At 44.2% G+C, this 20709-nt stretch overlaps 3 protein-coding genes across 4 annotated transcripts in view; 2 read left to right on the forward strand and 1 right to left on the reverse strand.

The window, feature by feature from the left end:
• The window catches only part of TNFRSF21 (TNF receptor superfamily member 21), a 1117265-nt gene that overhangs the window by 108451 nt on the left and 988105 nt on the right, over window positions 1-20709 (forward strand). The window lies entirely within an intron of this gene.
• Window positions 583-4626, reverse strand: MRPL19 (mitochondrial ribosomal protein L19). The gene is made up of 6 exons (XM_049818471.1): window positions 4505-4626; window positions 4134-4245; window positions 3578-3696; window positions 2898-3032; window positions 1877-2058; window positions 583-1100 (listed from the first exon to the last, which is right to left on the reverse strand). Exons 1-6 carry the CDS (start codon window positions 4599-4601, stop codon window positions 885-887), a joined length of 861 nt encoding a protein of 286 aa, XP_049674428.1. The 5' UTR covers window positions 4602-4626; the 3' UTR covers window positions 583-884.
• Window positions 19900-20709, forward strand: part of EVA1A (eva-1 homolog A, regulator of programmed cell death) — a 212264-nt gene continuing 211454 nt past the window's right edge. Inside the window, exon 1 of the mRNA XM_049818458.1 lies at window positions 19900-19999. Within this exon, the coding sequence (XP_049674415.1) occupies window positions 19900-19999 (100 nt within the window). The remainder of the gene's footprint in view (window positions 20000-20709) is intronic.

Below are 20709 nucleotides of genomic sequence, written 5' to 3' on the forward strand. Positions count from 1 at the left end.
GCCAACAAAAACGTGATAGCTGATCAATCACTACAAGCTCATGATCTCATTGCTTTTCTCTTGTTCTCCTTTGTCTCATCCTAGCTAAAGCTCTCCCCTGAAGCAACGAGCCTTGTGCTATTATAAAAACATAACAGATGTTCTATCACAGTTTAGCACTGTAGATCTTTCTTTCTGGAAGAAGGATTGTTTGTAATGACTTATAAGCAGGGGAAGGCAGTTAATGCCTCAGCTCAGAACCCCTGTGTGCTTCTACTACGGAAATACAGTTTCATGAAGCCAGCTGTCCCAGTATTGAGAACCTACTCTGACACTTCGGGAGCCCTTCATCAGGAATCTTACACTAATTCACATGATTGGGCTTAAACAAACTGGCTCAGTTCTTCAAAACTGTGTTTGCTGCTCTGTTGGCATATTAGTATTACTGCTCTATCAGAAACAGGTTTGGTTTTTTTAATGTGAAAACTAAACAGCACTTACTCTCAGAGCATATGGTTGGCTCAGACATGTCTACTTCCCTGCTATAGCCTGTTTCAGAAGTTGAGAGTCAAGCAGTTCTACAACTGGCCACTATCTAGTCTGTAAAGAGAGAAGTAACAGAAAACTAAGCTGACTAGGTGCTACAAACCCCCCTTGTTAACTAAGTTAAAAAAGGAGGCTTCTCCTTTCTGGAGAAGGAGTGAACACAGCATTACAATCCTCAAAAAGGAGTGGCTGTTTTCAGGAACAGAAAGTTAGTATTCAACCACCAAAGTTTTTACAGTTCTGGAAAGGTTAACTTTATTGTTTATTTTGCTTATGTATATACAAAACTTGACAACTGATAGTCTATACAGTAAATTCAAAGGAAATGTTAATTTTTTCAGTAATTCCAAAAACCATTATTATTTTTTAAGCTCTTCACTCACTTCTTTCCAAATTTTTTCCTCTATTTTTGAAGTATCATATTCTCGCAGCATATCAAACTCTAGCCATGGCTGGCTCCACTTCTGTGCTTCTTTCATTTTGTTTTCAGGTAGCTCAAACTTTATTCCTTTTATATTGTATTTGGGCCTTTCCCACCGTTTTGACCATGGTTTAGGTTTCATTCGTACCTGCAGCTAGGGTGAAAGATTTTAAAAAAAAAAAAAAAAAAAAAAGTAACCAGAATTTTGATTGTGAGCTTAGCAAAAGGTAAGACAGCTACTTTTCTAACACAAGGAAAGTATGAGAGAACAGACCAATTTGTCAGTATGTTAAGAAACTACTACTTTACGCTGTTAGGAGAAAAGGAATTTTTTGTGTCCACATGACAGTTGTTGTAGTATCTTGTAAAACTTTCTAATTAACACTGTCTTGATTTATTACACAGTCCTTAAATTGACATATAAAGTGAAGTTAACTCATCGTTTGTAGTTCCACTCCTGTTCCTTATTAAGGAAAAAGAAAAGCAGCACGATAGGGAAAAGGAGAAATGATCACTAAGTTACCTAGTTACTAGATTACGCTTTGACACATCTGCTAGTTTCTGGATCTTCTCTGACATGCAGAGAATATTACCTTCTTTCCTGATGCCTACCACTCCAAAATCAGTAACCATGTTAACAATAACACTCCTGTAAGAAAAGCTTTTCTCTCTGCGCAGTTATATAGCGGTGTGTGGAGGCCACTACTCCTTGCGTATCTTCAAAATTAACCACTAAGGATGGTAGGTATTTACAATCTCAACATTCTTTCACTACAGAAATGGCATAAAGACTTGCCTTATTTTGTAGCCTTTCATCACCCTGGTACTTGATGTAGCAAAGAGGTGTTTAACCACCTTCCAGGATATCAGTCAGATATGAAAGCTACCTAAATGATCCTCCAGTTTCCCTCTTAAACATGTGGCTCATACCTTGTTTACAGGAATTTCTTCATGGTCTAAATGAGACACAGGTTTCATATTCACATCAAAAGTACTATATTCAGGGAGGGCATCTCGCAGGTACATCAGGTTGTCATCCAGCCTCTTTTCTAGCTTCAGAACTTCGATGGCCTGGACTCGAGGACTGTACAGTTCATAACGTATTTCAACACCTTAGAGAGAGAGAAAGTCTGGTTTAATGAACCAAATTAGTTGGAAGTACTAACACCAAATTAGTATTTCCTCAGTATTATACATTCCTGTATTATTCAAGAACTGCTTTTTACTTATACAGGAAACTACAATATACAGTGCTGTGTGCGCATGTTATTGTACACGTGCATTGTGTCTGTACAGGCAAATTCAGATTTTCTTTGTAAGTTAAATCTTTGATAACAGCTTGAGAGACACTGAATGGCTTGAATTTAAGGAAGAAGGGCTTGGGTTTTACACTTTACTCCCTTTTGATTACAATGGCTGTTACTATCTATCTCACTGTACATGAAGTGTATATAGAGAGACACCCACCTCTTTCATATTTGCTCTCAGAACATCAGTATTTGCATCTCCCCCCATTTTGCCATAAACCAGAATATGAGCCTATTATAAAACTCTGCTGATCTGCTGCTTGTTAAACATCTCATGCAAATACACGGCGTTCAAAATGGGCTAGTATTTACATGGCTAGCAGTAGACTGCCCAGGCTCAAATATATGCACAATCATAGTGGATCACATTCAGTCTCCTCAGAATACAGATCTAAAAATCACTAAGTATATAGAAAAACAAATTACTAAGCAGTTCCATGTCTTCAACTATATGGCACATCAGCATCTCTGTGTATACAGTTTTAAACCAGCAGTATCCCCTAGTAGGTAGACGCACAATTTCACTTTAATCTATTGCCATCCTCTCTGCAGACTAAGTTTCTACACCAGATATCCCTTCACATACAACTTCAACATTTTTTTGCTTAACATTTCTAGCATAATTACCACAGTTAAAAACCCACCTTGGCCTTCTATAACGTTCCGAAGGACAAAAGTAGCACCAAGTCCTTTTCCTCCTCTTTGAATGCAGATGCCTACAAACCGGTTGGCTTTCTCATTGGCATATGGATCTGCAGTAGTAACGGCAAGTATACTGCCTGCCAAAAAAAAAAAAAAATTAAAATAAATAGACTGTTCAAGTAAATATGTACCAAAACATGGGAACAGAGTCAGACAAAGCACATGCATTTAGGTACATTTTGAAAATGTTTTATTTTCCATGAAAACTGCCAGAAATAAACTTCTAATGTGCCCTGAATTCATATATGTTAAAGTGATTCTGCAGGTTAACTATGAAGCTTTTTCACCTTCACCGTTATCTTTTACTCTTCATTATGCAAACTGAATACAAGTAATCTCATGTTATTTTCCTTTCTTGAGCTTTACTGGTAAACCATATGCTAAAGTGCCAGGATTTAAAAAACACGTAAGAAACACACTGGTATTGTACTTTTAATGGAAACTGGATATAAATATGAAATTAAACTATGAAGTAGTATGTATAAAAGCACATAGTAGTTGATCTAACATACCTGATGCTGTGATGTTCTATGATATTCTACAACATGAAACCACACCTTTTACCATCCCACTCTACAAAAAATATTGATGAAATTGTGGAAGTTATAGCGCTGTTACTGACCAACATAGAACTCTGGGATGTTGAAGACTTTCCGTCTCTGTATCATATCCTTTCTTTCTATATAAAATTTATGAGGATCTGTTCGCCCTCTGGGAGGTATAAATTCAGGGCTCAAGAACCTGTAAGAAAATCCAAACTTTTAAAAGTGTGAAACAAAAGCATTTTGCAGGTCCATTTCACAAATAGTAATGTAGGCACTTAAGAGTTGATCTCAAGGTGTAAGTCAAAGGCAGGCACAGGACCAATGTCCCTGTCACCTTGCGGCATGCTAAGAGATGCATGCCTTTAACAGACGAAAACCTCACCTCAACGACAAATTTGCAACAATCTTTACTACTATGCATTTTTTTTTCCTGTTTCACTGCTTTCAGGAGCTCTAGAACGCAGTATTTGAAGGGTTTTTAAAGCATATTTCAACACTAATTACTTTTGGTAGAACTTTGCAAATACTTTTTGTGTAATAATGCCTCGGAGCTTTAAGGCGACGCTCGCACGATTACCAGCCTGACAGCAGACCTGAACACAGGCCCCTGTGAGAAGTGCCAGGACACCCTACCTCCTCTCCTCTCTCTGCTTCTGCCTGTCAATAATGATGGGCTTTGGAGGCGGCTGAAATTTTGCTGGCTTTCCATCGCTGCTAATTCGACAGCTTGAGGAAGAAAAGCACCCTATAAAAAGAGAGTATTTTTAAAAAAACCTGTGTTTTCAAGTCGAACTGCCCCCAACAGTCGGGGTTCCAGTTCCCACCCCCGCCAGGCCGGCCTGGCCCCCCCCTCACCGGGGGTACCCCCACCCGCCCCCGCTCTCTGGGCAAACACCCCGCGGCGCCCTGAGGGGCAGGAGAAGGCCGCGGGCAGCCGCTCCCCGGCCGCGGGCAGGAGGAGGGCGCCGGGCAGGCAGGAGATAAGGGGTACGGGCGGTCCTCACTGCCGGGCAAGGCTGGCCGGGCGGCGGCGGCGGCGGCGAGGCCCGCCAGCCCCGCGGCGGCACTCCGCGGCAACAGCCTCCCGCAGGCGGCTGCCATGGCGACTGCGGCCGCTTCCGGCCTGCCGGCGCGCGCGCGCGCAGCGCCGCTACGGTCAGCGCAGCGGGACAAATCAACGCCAAGGGCGAAGCGGTGCGGTGGCCGGCGGTCCTGCCTTCCCGTGCCTGCAGGGAGGAGAGGCGAGGCCCGACTCGGCTCCTCGGGGGGGCTGCCCGGTTCAGACGTGAGGGAAGGACCCTGGCCTGCCCTGCTGGAGGGTCGGTGGGGCCGTGGCTGGTCCCTGCCGCAGTGGACGGGCCCCTGGCAGTCTGCCGCCTCCTCACAGGGTGGGGGGTTGGAGCTGGAGCCAAGCGTCCCTCCGAGGGTGTGAGGAGACAAAATGGCTCCTGTCACCCCCAGACCCTCAGGGAGATGCCGGGTGGGGGAGAAGTACCCAAAAGGAGGAGCAGAGAGCAGCCCCGGCCCTAGAGCTGACCTGGAAGGGGAGAGGGGCAGGGGCTGTGGCAGTGGGTTGCCAAACTGGGGCTCCCGGGGTGTCACTGGGCCCGGTGGCGGCGGTGGGAGTACAGGGCAGGAACGCTCGTAAAAGCTCCTTGGGACATCGAGGGGACCCTCCGCAGTTTATTAGTGCTGTCTTTGCTGTGTGAAAGCGGTTTGCGTGACTGTGGTTTCCAGAAACTCTGCGTTTGCTCTGTGTTTTCATGATGGAAAGGCTCAGCTAATAATCTTTTCTGGGCTGTTGTTAGCTCTAGCCGTATTTCAGTAATGCAGTCCCAGAGTTTTCACCATGATTAGTTCAGAAGTTATTATATACTTTGGTATTACTGAGCTACTTTTAATATGTTTGTTTCAAGTCAGATTTCCTCAGGTGTCAACTACAGTCTGGATACAATTAGTGGCTACTCAGGCAGGAGAGAGGCAAAGTTTTAATGCAGAGCGTGGACCTATAAATAATACCCCACTGTTTAAACTTTGCAGAGGGTCATTTCAAAATATGCCTGACCCCATCAACTAATTAGATGAATCATGTTGCCTGTGATGTTCCCCCAGCCCCTTTTATTGGTGGCAGCTGACTTTGTAGCCTGAACCTCCACAATAATGAGAGTTATTTTCTAGTCTGTGATCAGCTGTTTGGTTTCTTAAATGTTGTTCAGAAGATGATGGGGTGTGCAGAAGACAAGTCACAGTATTTCTCAATAATCTGCTGATCTAACTCAGATGTGAGTTAATAATCAGGACACGGATAGGACAGAAGAGGGCACTCTGACCCTTAAAATACAAAAAAAATCTCCACCAGCACCGAGTACACCCCTTGAAGCAAAGATCTCTTTGCAAGATTTTTTTTCAACTTCTCGGCACTGCCTAAGCACTGTTAAAGAGGCAGAATAATATACCTCAGGGGGATGAGGAACAGAGCATAATTCCAATAACTTGTGCTGTGTAAGCATCTTACTTGTGTGTGTGGGTCCTGTTCTTGGCTGTCTTTTCAGGGCAGCTTTCTCAAGTTTGAAATACTGGTACAAGGGACTTGCCTTCAGTTTCTTTGCTGAGCAGGTTCAGATAGAGGAGACGAACAGCTGCCTTCCTACTTTTCTTACCTATATAAAAATATCTGTGAAAATGTGGATCACTTTGCAATCACATAAGTTCACTTCTGTAAAAGGCTTCTAGGGGTAGGGTGAGATTCATAACTTAAACGCAGCACTGTTCTCAGGCAATCTGGCAAAGATTAAACAGACTTTGGGACTTCTCTGAATTAATTCTGTTTGACTAGAGCATATTTCTAGTCCCTCCTATCAGGCCCCTGGGAAGCTTACCTGTGGTTCCTTACTGCTACTATACAAAATTTACTTGTGACTGCTTGCCCAGCTTGAATTATGGCCCCCTGTTAATAAGTGTGTGTCTTCCTCTCAGGTAGTCATGGTCAAGTCACTCTTTAAGTCCTTTTTGATAAGTTTTAGCTGAATCTACCCTGGAGGAGAAGGGATGTCCCATGGAGCACCCTGTAGGTGTGTTTTCACAATGCCTAGGCAGCTATGACTTGATCTAGGGATGCTGTGCCCTGCAGCTCTTTTTTTGTTCCCACCAAAATGCACTGCAGTTCCCTGTCTGACCATCTGACTTTCCTTGGGAAGAAAATCCAGACAGGTAGAAAATAGTGCTTAGCCTGATCCCTTCTCTTCTATGGAAGTAGGATGTGGCCAAGGTCTTTGATTAAATATCATCCTTCATGTTACTGTCTTCGAAGTCTCCCAGTATTTCAATATCCTTCTTGAACTGTTTGTTTCAAAACTGGACATGGCAGTTCAGTAGTGCTCACAGTCATCTCAAATACGGAGATACAATAGCTCACAGTCTTCAGCTGTGTTTATATGCGGTACTGAGGTAGGCCTTTTGGCCACAACATTGCATTAAGAGGTCGGGTTCACTCAGTTATCCAGCTGGACATGCTTCCACCTCCAGCCTATTTCAAAACCAAAGCTCTTTTGGCATGGGTGTTTCAGTGAACTGTCTTCCTCCCATGATGTTTGTGTCCTTGCAGATGTATCAATAAAGACAACGTATTCTTGCTCTCAGGTCACCAGTATAACTGATCCCTCTTGGACTTCTGTAGAAACACACTTCCTTGCTAAAGATTTTACTGAATGATGGTTCTATTCATTAAAGGAAAAAAGGCTGATGTTTAGGGATTACCCTGGGATGAAGGACATCTTCCTTATGTTTTGCTCCACCCGTTCTTTGTGACTTTGAGCCATTTTCATTTCTGTTTTCTGTGCTTTAGCTCAACTTTATTGTAAGCATGAAAACCCAAAGAACTGACGCTGTCAGACCCCATGCTGCTTTTGGCCAGATAGGGAAAGGTTATATGTTTCTGATGTGGAGATTCCCGACAGGCTGGACCAGTGTTGGCTCAGAACAAGTTCAGAGACAGCTACTTGAGGTCTAGGACACTTCTGGATTTATATGACTCTGACTGTGAATTAAGAAACCCCCAAAACTTGTTACAAGCATTGGGGCAGGGCTCTTACTCTGAGTGGTGTGAACAGGGGCAGGCTGCTTCCTGGCTCAAGCCGACCTGCCTCCCTGCATCTAACACATGCTGTCTGGATTTAACCCATTCGTGTCCCCATGAGGCCAGGGACGTGGTGCTTCGATCCCAGCATAGATACATGCATCAATTTCTGCAGCACCAGGATGAAGGCTGTCCATATCAGCTTCTGAAACAGGATGTGTTGCAGCCTGAAATCACAGAGATTTCTTCTAAACACCAGAGGCCATGTTGCAGCAGCCCCAACACAGCTGTCTGTGGCACGTCAGAGGGTGTGAAGAAGGGAGTGAATTTGCATGTTGCCCAAGGGAACTTAGAAGAAACACAGCAAAAGGTGGTAACACCTGCTGTTATTGTTATTATGTCTCTAGACAGAAAGAGATGTCCGCAAGGGGCTGAGCTGCTCTGGAGATGTGGTCTTTTGTGTTGGGGTTGAGAAGGCCTAAACCTTCAAAGCTGCACCAGGGGAGATTCAGACTGGACATTAGGAAGCCTTTCTTTACTGAGAGGGTGGTCAAGCACTGGAACAGGCTTCCTAGAGAGGTGGTCGATGCCCCAAGCCTGCCAGTGTTTAAGAGGCATTTGGACAATGCCCTTATCTTTAACTTTTGGTCAGCCCTGAAGTGGTCAGGCAGTTGGACTCGATGATCATTGTAGGTCCCTTCCAACTGAAATATTCTATTCTATTCTATTCTATTCTAAAGAAGAGGCAGTCAGATGTCCCCAGATTCCAAAAGAAATGGGGCTGGCTCCTGAAGGGCCTTCCCCACCTCATCCTCTCTGTGTGTGCAGAAAACACCTGTGGTCATTTCCTTCAGAAACGGGAATGAGCACCGGCTCAATACAGACCTCAGGACTTGGCATGGTTTGGTTTCAGTTGGATTTGAAAGTGGAAACATTGCTTCTGATAATTCATTTTTAAAACCTTACTGTGGCATCTGTTACCTCCGGAGTGAAGCTCCTTCCCCTGACATTTATGCAATGGTGTGGCACAAATGCTTCTCCTGTCCTTTCATCTGTGTTTAATTGATTTCTACAGTCATAACATCAGGTACAGAGCCTGGAAGTGATCCTTGCTCACAGAGGCATCACCCAAATGTCAGAGTGTGAGGAAGAAAGGTTAAAGAGTGAATCCCCTCAAGCATTCACTATGCCCTTATTGCTAGGTGATGCTGGGCTGATATCTGGCACTTCTGAGGCTCTTCTGAGCTGCTTTTCCAGTAGAGAAACGGAGACCCAAGGAAGCTAACTGGAAGGATGAGGACAGACTCCATGGTGTGGAGTAGTTCCACTGCATGGTGACATCTTCCTGAGAAAAGCAGCCCAGAGTCTGCTTTTGTCCTAGCTAAATCCTGCCCTCTACACAGAGTAACTGTCAAGTTGTTCACAGTTGCTGTAGCCTTACCAGTGGCTGGTGGAGAAAACATAGCTCCCTTTGGACTGCAGGGCCATGTATGTCACACCGTCCAGGAGTATCTGAGTCCTTCAGGCTCTCTTGCAAAACCATGTCAGTGTGGACACAAGGCAGTGCCTGGATTCCTCTGTGTCCTGTTTATCCCAGGTAACAAAACAGCACTGTAAACTACTTTAGAAAGGTTTGAGTATAGTGGATTTTATTAGACTATTTAAACAATGTGATGGCAGCTCTAGTCTTTCTGGAAGCTTCCCTTTAATGAGACATGAGTTGTTGGTTAGCTTAAGATGAGTTGACCTTGCTGAAACTTAATAATTGGAGATATCCCAAACTGTTGCTTAAAATAACGTAAGGTGCCAGACCCTTCTGGCTTGAACAGCTGTTTGTTAAGGTAGCCATCAAGCATCCACAATTGCATTTTTTTACCTTACTGTAGAGCAAGCAAAGGGGAGAGGGAGAACTGTTCTTCAGACACAGCATCCTAGCACTGAACTTGGAAAAGTGATGGACTGGAAAATCTTCAGCTCATTCTGTCAAAACACCCCCAGGCCTTGGTCGTTTTGGAGCATACATCCTGTTGGAGCCACGCGTGGTTAACCCTGCCAGACCAACTGCATGTTCTCCCCTTCGCATGCAGTTGCTGGAGAAGTGATTGCATCTGCTCCCCTGAGCCCGAGGCTCCTGGAGGGCGTCTGGCAATAGGCATAGCTTCCGTGGCACATCACCAGTGTGTTCATGCACACCTATTTTCTTCCGTTTCCTTTTCCGTTTTTGGCATTCTAGCCCTGAAGGATAAATTGTTATTGTATAACCTTTATGGGAGAAGGAAAAAAACCAGGTGCCAATGATTTCTATCAGGGTGCAGGTGATATATGAAATATGAGCTGGTCTCTTCGCAGCTATGCCAGTGCCTCGGTAGACACTGGCCCTGTGTTCAGAGTCAGAAGTGTTTTTAAATTCCTCTTGGAACCTGTGGTGTTTTCAGATCATCGAGAATTTAAGATGTGACTGGCTTTGCAGCTTCTCTTGAGGTTTTGGCTCTTGGTTGTGCCCCCACTCAGTACTGAGTTCCCTGTGGGATGCCTGGCATCCTTAAAGGTTGCAGAAGGGACAGCAACACTGACCTATCTCAGCATTCATGAAACACTTGATTCTCGTAATTTTCAGATTCTCTAAGACATTTTTAAGAGGAGTTCAATCTAATGAGGAAGCCAATGTTGAAATAAATCTAAAGTAGACTCCAACAGTTGGTGTAGAAGACAAGTACAGCATTGCTTCAGACATTAAATGAGCGAGACATTATGAGTTTGGAGGGGGATGAAAAGTGTGTGACAAAGTAAGATTAAGTTCAGTGATTGATGCCAGAGGCCTTTCCCTTAGGCAGTAAATTCTTGGGTCCTCTTGAGTCCTGTATGGGTCCAGATGCCGAGAGGTGTCTGTGTCCCCAAGTTTCCACAGTGTAAGTGATGGAGGGTGAGTCCCTGGAGCCACCCTGCAGAAAGCTGCACCAGAAACACCATCAAACAAATAACTCATTGACCAGTCCAGCCAGCTCCTTCAGTACTTCTGTCAAACTGAAAGACAACTCTTGGGTTGAGAGCATCTACCTCATCCCAGAAGTCAGAGATACTGTCCTTCAGAAACAGTCTGGAACATCTTGAAAACCTAAAGAGAGCACTGAGTTGAATGTCCCCATCCTGTTTCCTGAGATGCTTAAAAAAAAAATAATCAAAATGGATTATGAAAGAAATCCCATTCATCTTGAAAGGCAAGTGTAATCTAAAGACTGATGGGTGAACTCCCAGGTACCTTTACATTTCATAGAGTCAATATTTGTTCTTTCTCCATTTATAACCCCATTACTCTCTCTAGGTGGGCAGGAGATTTCAAAGGGGGATCATTTGTTTTTCTTGATTAATGCATTAATGCTAGTGGTTTGTCATAGTAAATTATACCTACTATCACAACCTGCTCATGCAGGAGAAAAAGCAAGACAAAAATTTATGATCAAATTGCTCAAAGTCACAGCTTCTCATTTTAAACAAAGCAAGCCAACTTCTGCTCTTCATTACTGTGCAAACAGTACTAAACTGAGAAGAAAATGTGATTCAATGTCCTTTGTTTTGCAAAATCCCTTTAGAAATCATAACATTATTTTCCACTACACTGGTTCAACTGCGTGCAGTAATATTGCATGAAGATAGGTGGGAGAGAGAAACTGCCACTTCATTTTATGTCTCACTTAGCTTCCCCTGGATTCACAGCCAGGGCTTTCCCCTGAGAACTGGGCTTTACAAGCTTTGTGTCTCTGCCTCCTCCTCCACGGAAGCAGCAGCAGCTATGGACACTGCTTCCTAAACGAGCTGAAGAAGCCCTCAACTCTCCTAGGTATTCATAACACCATTTGTGGCTATCTTCTTTTGGTGAAAACCAAACTGCCTCAAATCAGCACTTAGGACGGGGACTCCTTTTAATGAACACAGCTGCTTTTCCTTTAATGTCGGAAGGCACATTTTGCAAAGGGAGGGTTATGTGGAGGCTAGCTGGTGTGCTGTGTCGGGGTTGATTCAGTGAGCTGAAAAGAAATGATTTTACCTGTCACGGCAGGAAAGGAGAAGGTGGTTTGGCTAGTTATGTATGTCCAAGAAGGGGTTAGCAAGTGAAGCAAGAAATTATCAACAGTGTAGTAATAAATAGAAAAGATTCTCCATGGGCAAGAGCATCTCAGGTTGAGAATGACTAGGGAAGGGCTGTGCATGATATAGCACCCAGGGGATAACTGCAGAACAGGGCAGAGAACAAGCACCAGAGTGGCGGACAGGGGAAGGCTGGGAGGGTGATGCTGGCTTGTCAATCACAAAGGGCAAAAATCGAAAAGGGGTTGGAAGCTGGCTGGGCTCTAGTCCGTTTTTACCTCAGCTGAGGTGTTTCTGAGGCATGTTACTTGTATATAGAAATGCCACCTTTTATGCTAGTCTTATGCAGTTCCCTGTTGCTTGCAACAGCTAAGCTAACAATTAGCATACACACACAGCTCTGCACGTAACACTGCTGTCAGTCCAGACAGTGCCTAGCCTGGTGAACTCAGACATTGGCAAATCTCTTGTAAGCCACTGTATAGTCTCTTTCCTTCCTCTGTGTTCTTTGTAGCTGGTCCGATAAGTAACATTACTGCATTAGGTATCAGCAATGTGTCTTTGGGCAAGGTGCCAGAGACTTTCAGTATGAGCTTTCTGTAGTGGGAAGTGTCTCTTGCCCTAGAAGCAAGTTAACTGGAGTTCCCTAATGCTACTGTTGTGGCTACAGAGTGCAAAAGTTTGAATGACTTGAACTTCAATGCCATTGTAAGTTCCTTAGACTGTTTTAGATGACATAGTCCAGGACTGTCTGCAATGCCCAGCACACCTGGACTTTGTCACTGCATAATCTCTTGAGACAATTGTAAAACAAATAACCGGTGATATTATTGTACGGAGTGCTTAAATGCATGTGGAAGCATACAGTTACTCTTGAAACAGTCCTTTCAAATAGAAGAGGTTAAAAAAAAAGGAAAAGAAAATGTATTTTTAAGCACAGGTGAAAGGAAAACATAAACCTGTTCTTCTTGCAAATGGCAGACCTAGTCCATTGTTGAATTTGCACTGATGCCAGTGAAATTACAGTTGGGATTAATTTTAGCCATTCAGCAAGAAGGCATTTCCTCTGATTCCTTTTGCTTTCTTACCAGTTTGTGATCTGTGAGCCAGGGATTTTTTTGTGTAATATGCTGTCTGTACAAAAACGAAGGGAATACCTGGTGCCCCTAGGCAATGGTAAGCCTGAGGCAAAAGCTCATCTGTCCGAGTTATGCTGGAAAGAGATTTGCTCACTGTATGTTGCTCACATGTTCTTCAGCTCTGCATTCCATTAGACCCGTCCTTTAATAAGGAGAACATTACAAAGTGTTACGCTTTAGTGAAATTGCATCCCTGCAATCTAGAATTGTTCAAATCCATCCATGATCAAAGACATGAGGATGGGAGGGACTTAGGGAGATGTGTTATTAGTTCACTCTCACAGGAGAAGACAGTCCTGACCCTGAACAAGGGAAGCCAGTAAAAGTTTTTCGTTGACTTCACCAGCTCAAACATGAGCACAGTCTATGCTGAACACCCCTGTAGCAACAGTCTATCCCGCTAACCACTATAAATTGGTGGGGGCACAGCAGGTAGCAGCCTGGGCTGGAGCTGTGCTGGAGTCTGGAGGTGGGACTGCAGGATGCACTGTCATACCTGGGCAGCTCTAATCAGGCTTGCCTAGGTAGCAAGATGGACAAGACGCTGTGGCACTGCAGACAGTACCAGTCTGCCCTGGGTCCAGGGTTATTTATTCAGTTCTTATCCCATGCCACTGTGTCTTCACTGTGGCTATCAAGAACTTCTGAAACACTGGTGGGTCTCTTAGCACACACCATCTGGCCATGTTCATGCTATCAAATTCCAAAGCAGGATTCCTTCCTGCCTGTTGGGAATGGCCAAAGTCCCTGCCGACTCCCAAGCCATGCTCAGGAATTGTCGGGGTGCCAGGTGGCCTGGGTCAGAAGTGTGCCAAGGACTAGTCAAAAAGGTAATTGTAACCAGAGGAGTTGCAGTGCTTGTGTCCAGACCCTTGCTTAGTTCAGCTTATTACTGTAGATGTGGATGTTATGCAAAGGCTTCATGATGACGCTTGGAAACACTTTTGTGGGAAATGTGGTCTCTGGCAATGAAAATGGCTTTCCCAATCTAAGTGTCCAGTGTAAGTTATAACAGTAGTAGCAATAAGAATGGGTATGGTTGTGTGTAGAGGATGTGTGCCCGTGAGGGACAGGAGGATCTGGGGGGGTGCAGAAGTACTCTTTTGTTGTCCTTCATGCTACTGCACTTGCATGCCCTCAAGGTGGAGTCCACAGTACTCGTGAGGTTTGGGATAGGTGCCTGTGGTATCATTTTAAGTATGACTGTTGAGATGATTCCTAGTTTGTGTCAAGTTACATCATGGCATGTTTCTTCCACAGGGCAAGCAGAGAACTTCCAGACAAGTAAATCTGAGGAAGAATTCTGGTTCCTGTGAAAATGAACAACAATGTAAGTTATCTGTGAGGGTTGGTAGTAAAACAGGAATCAAAAGGGAAAAATATAGCAGGGATCAAGATTAAAAGGGATCTGCAACCTGAAATGACGCACACCTTTGTAGCAGCAGGGTAGAGACAATTCTCCCTTGGTTACCATAGGTGAGATAATAGAAAAAAACATTGCTACTCACATTGAACCAGCTGGGATGTCTCTGCTTTTCAAAGCAAAGACCATCTAGGTCAGAGACAGATATCTTCAGGTATAAAATTCAGCCTTTTATCTAACAAGGACTCCCAGAGAGCTATAGAGTATACTAAAGAAAAGGTAACAGTGGCAAAAAAAGCCAGTACATACCATCATCAAATTGATGGAGAAATCTTCCCAGGAAAACTGTTAGGAGAGTACTAATGAGTCAGGTCAAGTGGGAGAATAGTTTCACATTACAGATATAAGAAGACAGTGGAAGTCCTGAAGGTCTCAGTGAACGTCAGGGTCTCAGCTGGTTGCTGTATGCCCACATAGCAAAATATCTTAGGGGACAACATCCAAACAGGCAGGACAGATGAAACACAGGGAAAAGGAAGGATCCAATTCACAGCTGAGGAACTCTGATCCTTGAAATCCTTGTCTCTCAAAATCCTTATGTGACTTGCAGTGGAGTACAAAGATGAAGTATGAAGATGACTTCAAATCCCTGTAGTTCTAGTGATTAACCCAAGAACACCTTGTACACAAGGCACCAACTAAACCCAGTCAGATATGCTGGTCCCAGATAAAGTACCAGACTGTACAGTATCCTTTAACATAGAACATGGCATCACTATACTAAGGAGAATGTCAGCTGAGAGAGGTTTCAACATCAATTACTTGGTGCAGACAATAGGAGAAGGTTTTCAGCTTTGTTGTGGATTACCTAATAGTCTCCAAATACTTTATTTTTGACATTTTCATGCATTGGAGGATTTTGCATCACTCTCCACAACATTTCCCAATGTTTTAGTGAGATAAGTGCATCACTTGGGACCTTTGCTCTACACAGAATTATATTAAAGCAACACCCCCACTCCAAACCTCTCCCAGTATGGAGCAAAGTTCCCCAGGTTTTATATGCATTTTGTAAACTGAGGTGATTGAGTGACACAAAATGTGAAAACTTCAAAGGCTTACCAGTTTGAATAGTCTGCACAGCTGTTGTTTAACATTGAATATGGAGATGGGAGGATTTTACTTGTGAGATACTTGGTGTTGTATTGCAAAACTGCATTATGTGAAGTCCCGTGCCTTCAAATTGATGAAAGGAAACAGCACTTACTTCCATGAGTAACTCCATCTGTTTTCATAAGACACTCTTAGGGGAAAAATAAAAAAAACCAACCCAACAACAAAGAGCTTTGCTATTTTATATTTGATGCTCTGTCCACCCAGTTTATATGTATTTCTGTAGGTATAAATGCACATATTCTTTGTCATTAATATACATTCATTTACAAGGAGGCAATATGTCTAACTGGAAAGGGCTCTAACTGGACTTAAAGATTAAAAGTATTTAATCTTCTCTCAACTCTGACAGTTTCCCCTGGCTGACCTTGAAGAAGTAGTGACCTCAAACATATCACTGTGCTTCGTCCATGTGTGAAATGGCAGAATGCAATGGTGGTCTTTTGAAGAGTGCTTTGAGACCTTAGGGAAAACACAGTAAGAAGTAAGTAATGTTACTAGGGTTCAGAAAACAAGACTAGTGCTAGCACATTTGTACAAATAAGTCTGCTTGTGACTGTGGAAATAAACATGGCGTCAACCCTACATATGGTTCCCTAGCTGAAAGCTAATCCTGGTCTGGCTCTTCCTTGAGCTGTTGATGGTTTAGTCAACAAGGTAGAGGTCAGTGGTGCAGGGTCAGTGAAAAACAGGAAAGCACTACTAAAAATCAGCCCTGAAAGGAAGTAAGATCAACACATACAGCATTAAACTGGGAACCATCCTAACTGCGTCTATTCCTGATTACCATTTATAAACTGGGTGATGTTGGAGTGACAAAATTGGATGACAAATTGCTTCACTTCTCAGAGCCTCAGTTTCCTCAGTTGCAGTTGTACTTAACTGCTTTTAAAGCACTTTGGGAATTTGTATGCGTATTTCAGATATTACAGTTTTCTGTGTAGCAGGAGGAGAGGTCTGCAAGAGAGAAGAGTATGGGAGGAGAAAGAACAATGTACTTAAGTATCATAGTCAAAAAGGAGGACTGAGGTACAGTTGTTAACCATCCTGGACTAAAGCCATGCTAGGATTCAGGTGCCTAGCTCATGGTTTAGCTCTGGCTGGAGAAGCACTCCAGGAGGTGGAACTGGTTTGTGTGCCTGTGTCTCAGTGCTGAGTGGCTACAGCACTGATTACTGCAGGGGAAGCTGAGAGGTGCTGATCTCAGGCCTAGGCACTGTGGATGTAACTAGGTGCTATGGACTTCTTCACTTCTTAAGCTGGGCACAAAGACCCCATGCGCTTTTTGCCATGATCAGGAAGGTATTAAAACCCAGCTCGGACACAAGGCTTTGTGTCTTCTAGGGGGAAGAAGTGTTTTTGTGTATACCCAAATGCTGTTATCTAAAAAAAGCAGTCATTCTTCATAGTTACTCTGTGGAAAGAAAAAGACCAAATAATCATTCCTCCAAGCTAAGATGTAATGCTGAACTGCATGAGTACTGGCCTATTCCTGCTTCTGGGTGGCTTTGGGGACAAGGCATCTGAGAGATTGCATATCATCATATGTATTATTACCTATCCCCAGGAGACATATTTGAAGGCATGGCTGTATTTCAAGGGCTGTTACTCCCAAGAATAAAGGTCCATATTGGTGTCCCCTTGATTCATGTTTACCCCATGAGACTGTCCATGACAGAGAAACCATCTTTTGTTTGTGCTGCTGTTGGGACAGGTGGCCTCTTTCTGTTTGAAACACACAAGCCCTAAGGAATAAGGGCATTATGGAGATGGGCTTTAACTGAATTGTCTGTTTCTCAAAGGCCAATATAGCTTTTTTTTTTTTTTTTTTTTTTTTTGCAAGAGCTGCTTTCTGCTTTCGTTTTGAACACATCTTTACAAACTTGCTTAAAAACAAAGCCCTCAGGTGACACTGCTGTAAACTTCCTCCTCTCTGGTTTGACTTTATTAACAATAATCTGAAGGGCTGCTCAAGCACACTTCCCATGTTTAGCCTTAAACCCTTTGTCACCAGAGTTTTTTTCTCCATATACTGAGTCAGCCAAACCTAATTACCCTTTAATCACTAAAATCAACACCTGCTAACAGGGTGGGCTCTTTTCAGCAAATAGTGCTTCCCTTTTCCAGAGGCTGATAAATTTCTAGGGGCCCTATTGTTTCTTTGTCCTGCTGATAAGGAGCTTTGACTGATAATCTGGTATGGTTATCTCACACCTATAAGGCAATAGTGGTGAATCTTCCTCTTGGCAAGGGCAGCAGAACTAGGTGAGACAAGAATTATACATAGATGCTAGGAGCCAGTGTCCTGATCTTTTCCCTTTAAAAAAACTTAGGTCAACCCTGGAAAGTATGGGTCAGAGAGGTCTGGCATGTGGGATTAAAGTCTCAGGTGAAATAAAGAGTAAAGCAGCCCAGAGAAGTTCCTGGTCTTTGATCTTGCTTAAGCAGCCCTCTGCAAAAAGGTAAGGTGGCAGGATTGTCTGCAGAGAGGAGGGACTGGGACTGGATTGTACAGAGCCTGCTGGGCCTCAGGGTATGTCTGTGCTGTCAGGTCAACCCAGAGCCACCACTGTCCTTGAGAGGTGACCCATCTGCACCTTCACTGTAGATCCTCAGTGTGTGAAGACCTGTTTTTGGGAAGGAGGGTTGCTTGGGTGCAATTCAGGCCAGACCAGCCTCTTGTTCACGTGGTCTGGGTGGATGGGTCGTGGGCAGGATTCAAGCTCACACTCAAGATTTCCCACACTACCCTCATCCTCAGTGTCACTGATTGGAACTTGAGCAAGTGGCAATATGGACAGAAAGCAAATGGGGGCACAGGACTTACAGCTCCCCTTGAGGTCTGCTTCTAGGACACAGATGATCCCAGGACAGATTTCTGGTGGAAACAATGACTGTGGTATTATTCATGGCAGCACTCTTGAAAATGTCTTTCACATATAATCTGACAGCTAGTCTGATTTTTGTCTGAGAACAGCTGAAACATTGTTAGAAATTTCAGCATAAGAAACTCTTTACAAGTGTACTCAGCTCTGAAAAAAACCCAGAACCCTCTGGGCTGAAGCCTGTTACTCTTGTTTTCAGCTCTAAGGTGAATGTTTTAGAAAGTTTCATTTAATTCCATGTGATGAACAGGAAAGAGGAGTAAAAACCAGTTGTGGTTTTCCTTGGATGTTCCCACTCAGGTTATTTTTGCTGGATAGAAGCTGCAGCTTTGCTCAGCAGCTGTGCATGTGCCTGGCTCCATCTCCCCTTCCCTGGCAGCCCCACACAGTGCTGCTCCATAGGTTTGTGTATACATACAGGCTGCTAAATGGCTGGTGTTGGCTTTGCCTATGAAAACTATCCCCCACTCTCTGCACTGACACAGCCTCTGCTCTAGCCTAGATATATTGGTTATGTTCATTATTTATATGCAAACCTATGCCTGAGCTACAGCTAATGCTGATGACCAAAGCCTGGGATCTCCTTCCTGGACCCAGGGAGAACAGGGTCTGCCAGTCCAGTCCACCTCTGTGTCCCCAGAGCTCAGCTCAGGTCTTCCAAGTTAGCATGGCTGGCTTGATGCTGCCAGGATATGGATGAAGATCAGGCAGGATCATGTACTGGATGTGCTTCCAGGTGTGCTGGAGCCTTCTTTTAACTCTGCAGGGTAAGTAGTGCTCGCGTTAGCAGCTAAGGCCATGCTAGTTGGAGGTTAAAGTAATTGCTATGGAAGGAGACAGGTCTTCTGGGTCTGAACACCACAGGTTAGGATCTGCATGAAAATCCTCTGTTGATTTTGATGGAGGGGAGAGGGGTCAGGTGGAATAGAGGGAGCCTGGCATGGCTGGCTGCTGTCAACAGGAAGGAGGATTTTGGATATGTGGGCTGATACCAGTCCCAGTCCTGCAATGAGTTTGATCTCTGGGCCTGTGCAAAGTCTCCTCCATTGTAGGATCTCTCTCAACAGCGGACACAGCTGAAGAATTGCCCTGTCACCAGTCTGGCAGGACAGCACTGCTCACACTGGTTTCAGCAGCAGCTACAAATACCCGTCACTCCAAAAATCCATGTGAATTCAGGCACTTTGTTTTGGGCTCCCTCTGAAAATACTGTCCATCCTTCTGTCTGTCTGCATGGGAGAGACAAGATGCCTGGGTATCTAACGCAACAGCAACCGGGCTTCTCCAAACCAGCCCCCCAGGGCGCCCCCCCCCCCCCCCCCCGCCGACCCTCCCCGCTAACAGCTTGCAGTGCCGCTGCTGGACAGCTGCACACTAATAGTCTGCAGCAAATTTGGGGGAAGCGATGGCTTTTAGGACCCTGGGACCTCCGCCAAGGCTCAGGTAGGTCTGTCTCATTCGTCAGCCTCACTCAGCCGGGATTCATTCACTCCCAGGGATGTGTGTGAGTGTGTGTGTGTGTGTGTGCTGAGTGCTTTTCCTTCCCCGCTTGCTGCTGGCTGTGATCCTTCCAAGCAATGGGACTAACACTGTTCTCCGGGCAATGAGGAGTACTGGATTCGGGCAGCAAGCGCTTTCCTTTTCTCTGGAAGAAAACAAGCCGTGAGAATATCTAAGGATGTGCTGCCCAGATGTGTCTCCCACCTCTGCCTTCCTCATAGGACTCATGTGCTTGACAGCTTTCAGCAACTTTGCTAAGACTTCTGCAGACTTCTCAGGTAGGGGAGAAGCACCGATCCTTTCATAGGCTGGGTGGCTGCTTATGGATGGGAGCTCTTGTTACAGTGCTCAGGAGCGGCTCAGGGAAAGTGGATGTGAGCAGATCTGGGATAGTTATGCGCGGAGTAATTTTAATCTTTTTTAAATAAGCCGATGAAAAGGATCTTCCGTAAGAAGATTTTGAGTTTGTTAAAAGCCTTTCTCAAGAAAAACTATTCAGCAGAGTTAGTCTGAGTAACTTTGGGACCAAGGAAGGAAATGGCGTTAACTTGTGTAAGTTTGTAGCAGGTTTTGTGCTGTTTCTCTGAGGAGTGAAAAGAGCTAGGTTAGGAGACTGGGAAGGTCTAGGACATAACTTAAAGCTAACATAGCAAGATCCAAGTATTTTGTAATGGGCCAGATTCCCCTCCTCTTAACATACAGCTCCTGATTGTTGCAAAATCCCCCTGAGCTGAGATAAAGGAGAAGTTACATGCACAGAATGAATTATACTCTGAGCCCATGTTTGCTTAAGCCAGGAGAAAAAGTGTCTCATTTCTAAATCTAAATAATTTCTGAATCTAAAAATGTTAATAGCACTTGTTTTCAGTTGTGCACAGCAGGTAAATACACAGCACTTAGAAGGTATGGAGTCCCATGTAAGTTTTATAACTATGGACAGCTGCATCAGTCACTTTAAAATTACCTTTCTGCTTCTGTTCTTTGTGGA

This window comes from Accipiter gentilis, chromosome 16 (genome assembly GCF_929443795.1).
Source record: "Accipiter gentilis chromosome 16, bAccGen1.1, whole genome shotgun sequence".
NCBI classification, from domain to species: domain Eukaryota; kingdom Metazoa; phylum Chordata; class Aves; order Accipitriformes; family Accipitridae; genus Astur; species Astur gentilis.

What these genes read in the sequence shown, in the direction of transcription:
- MRPL19 (XM_049818471.1), bottom strand. Translation starts at nt 4,601, where the DNA reads ATGGCAGCCGCCTGCGGGAGGCTGTTGCCGCGGAGTGCCGCCGCGGGG. An exon ending in AAGCAGAGAGAGGAGAGGAG is followed by an intron (nt 3,697 to 4,133) that starts GTAGGGTGTCCT and finishes ATTTTCTTACAG; the next exon opens with GTTCTTGAGCCCTGAATTTA. An exon ending in CATCCCAGAGTTCTATGTTG is followed by an intron (nt 3,033 to 3,577) that starts GTCAGTAACAGC and finishes TTTTTTTGGCAG; the next exon opens with GCAGTATACTTGCCGTTACT.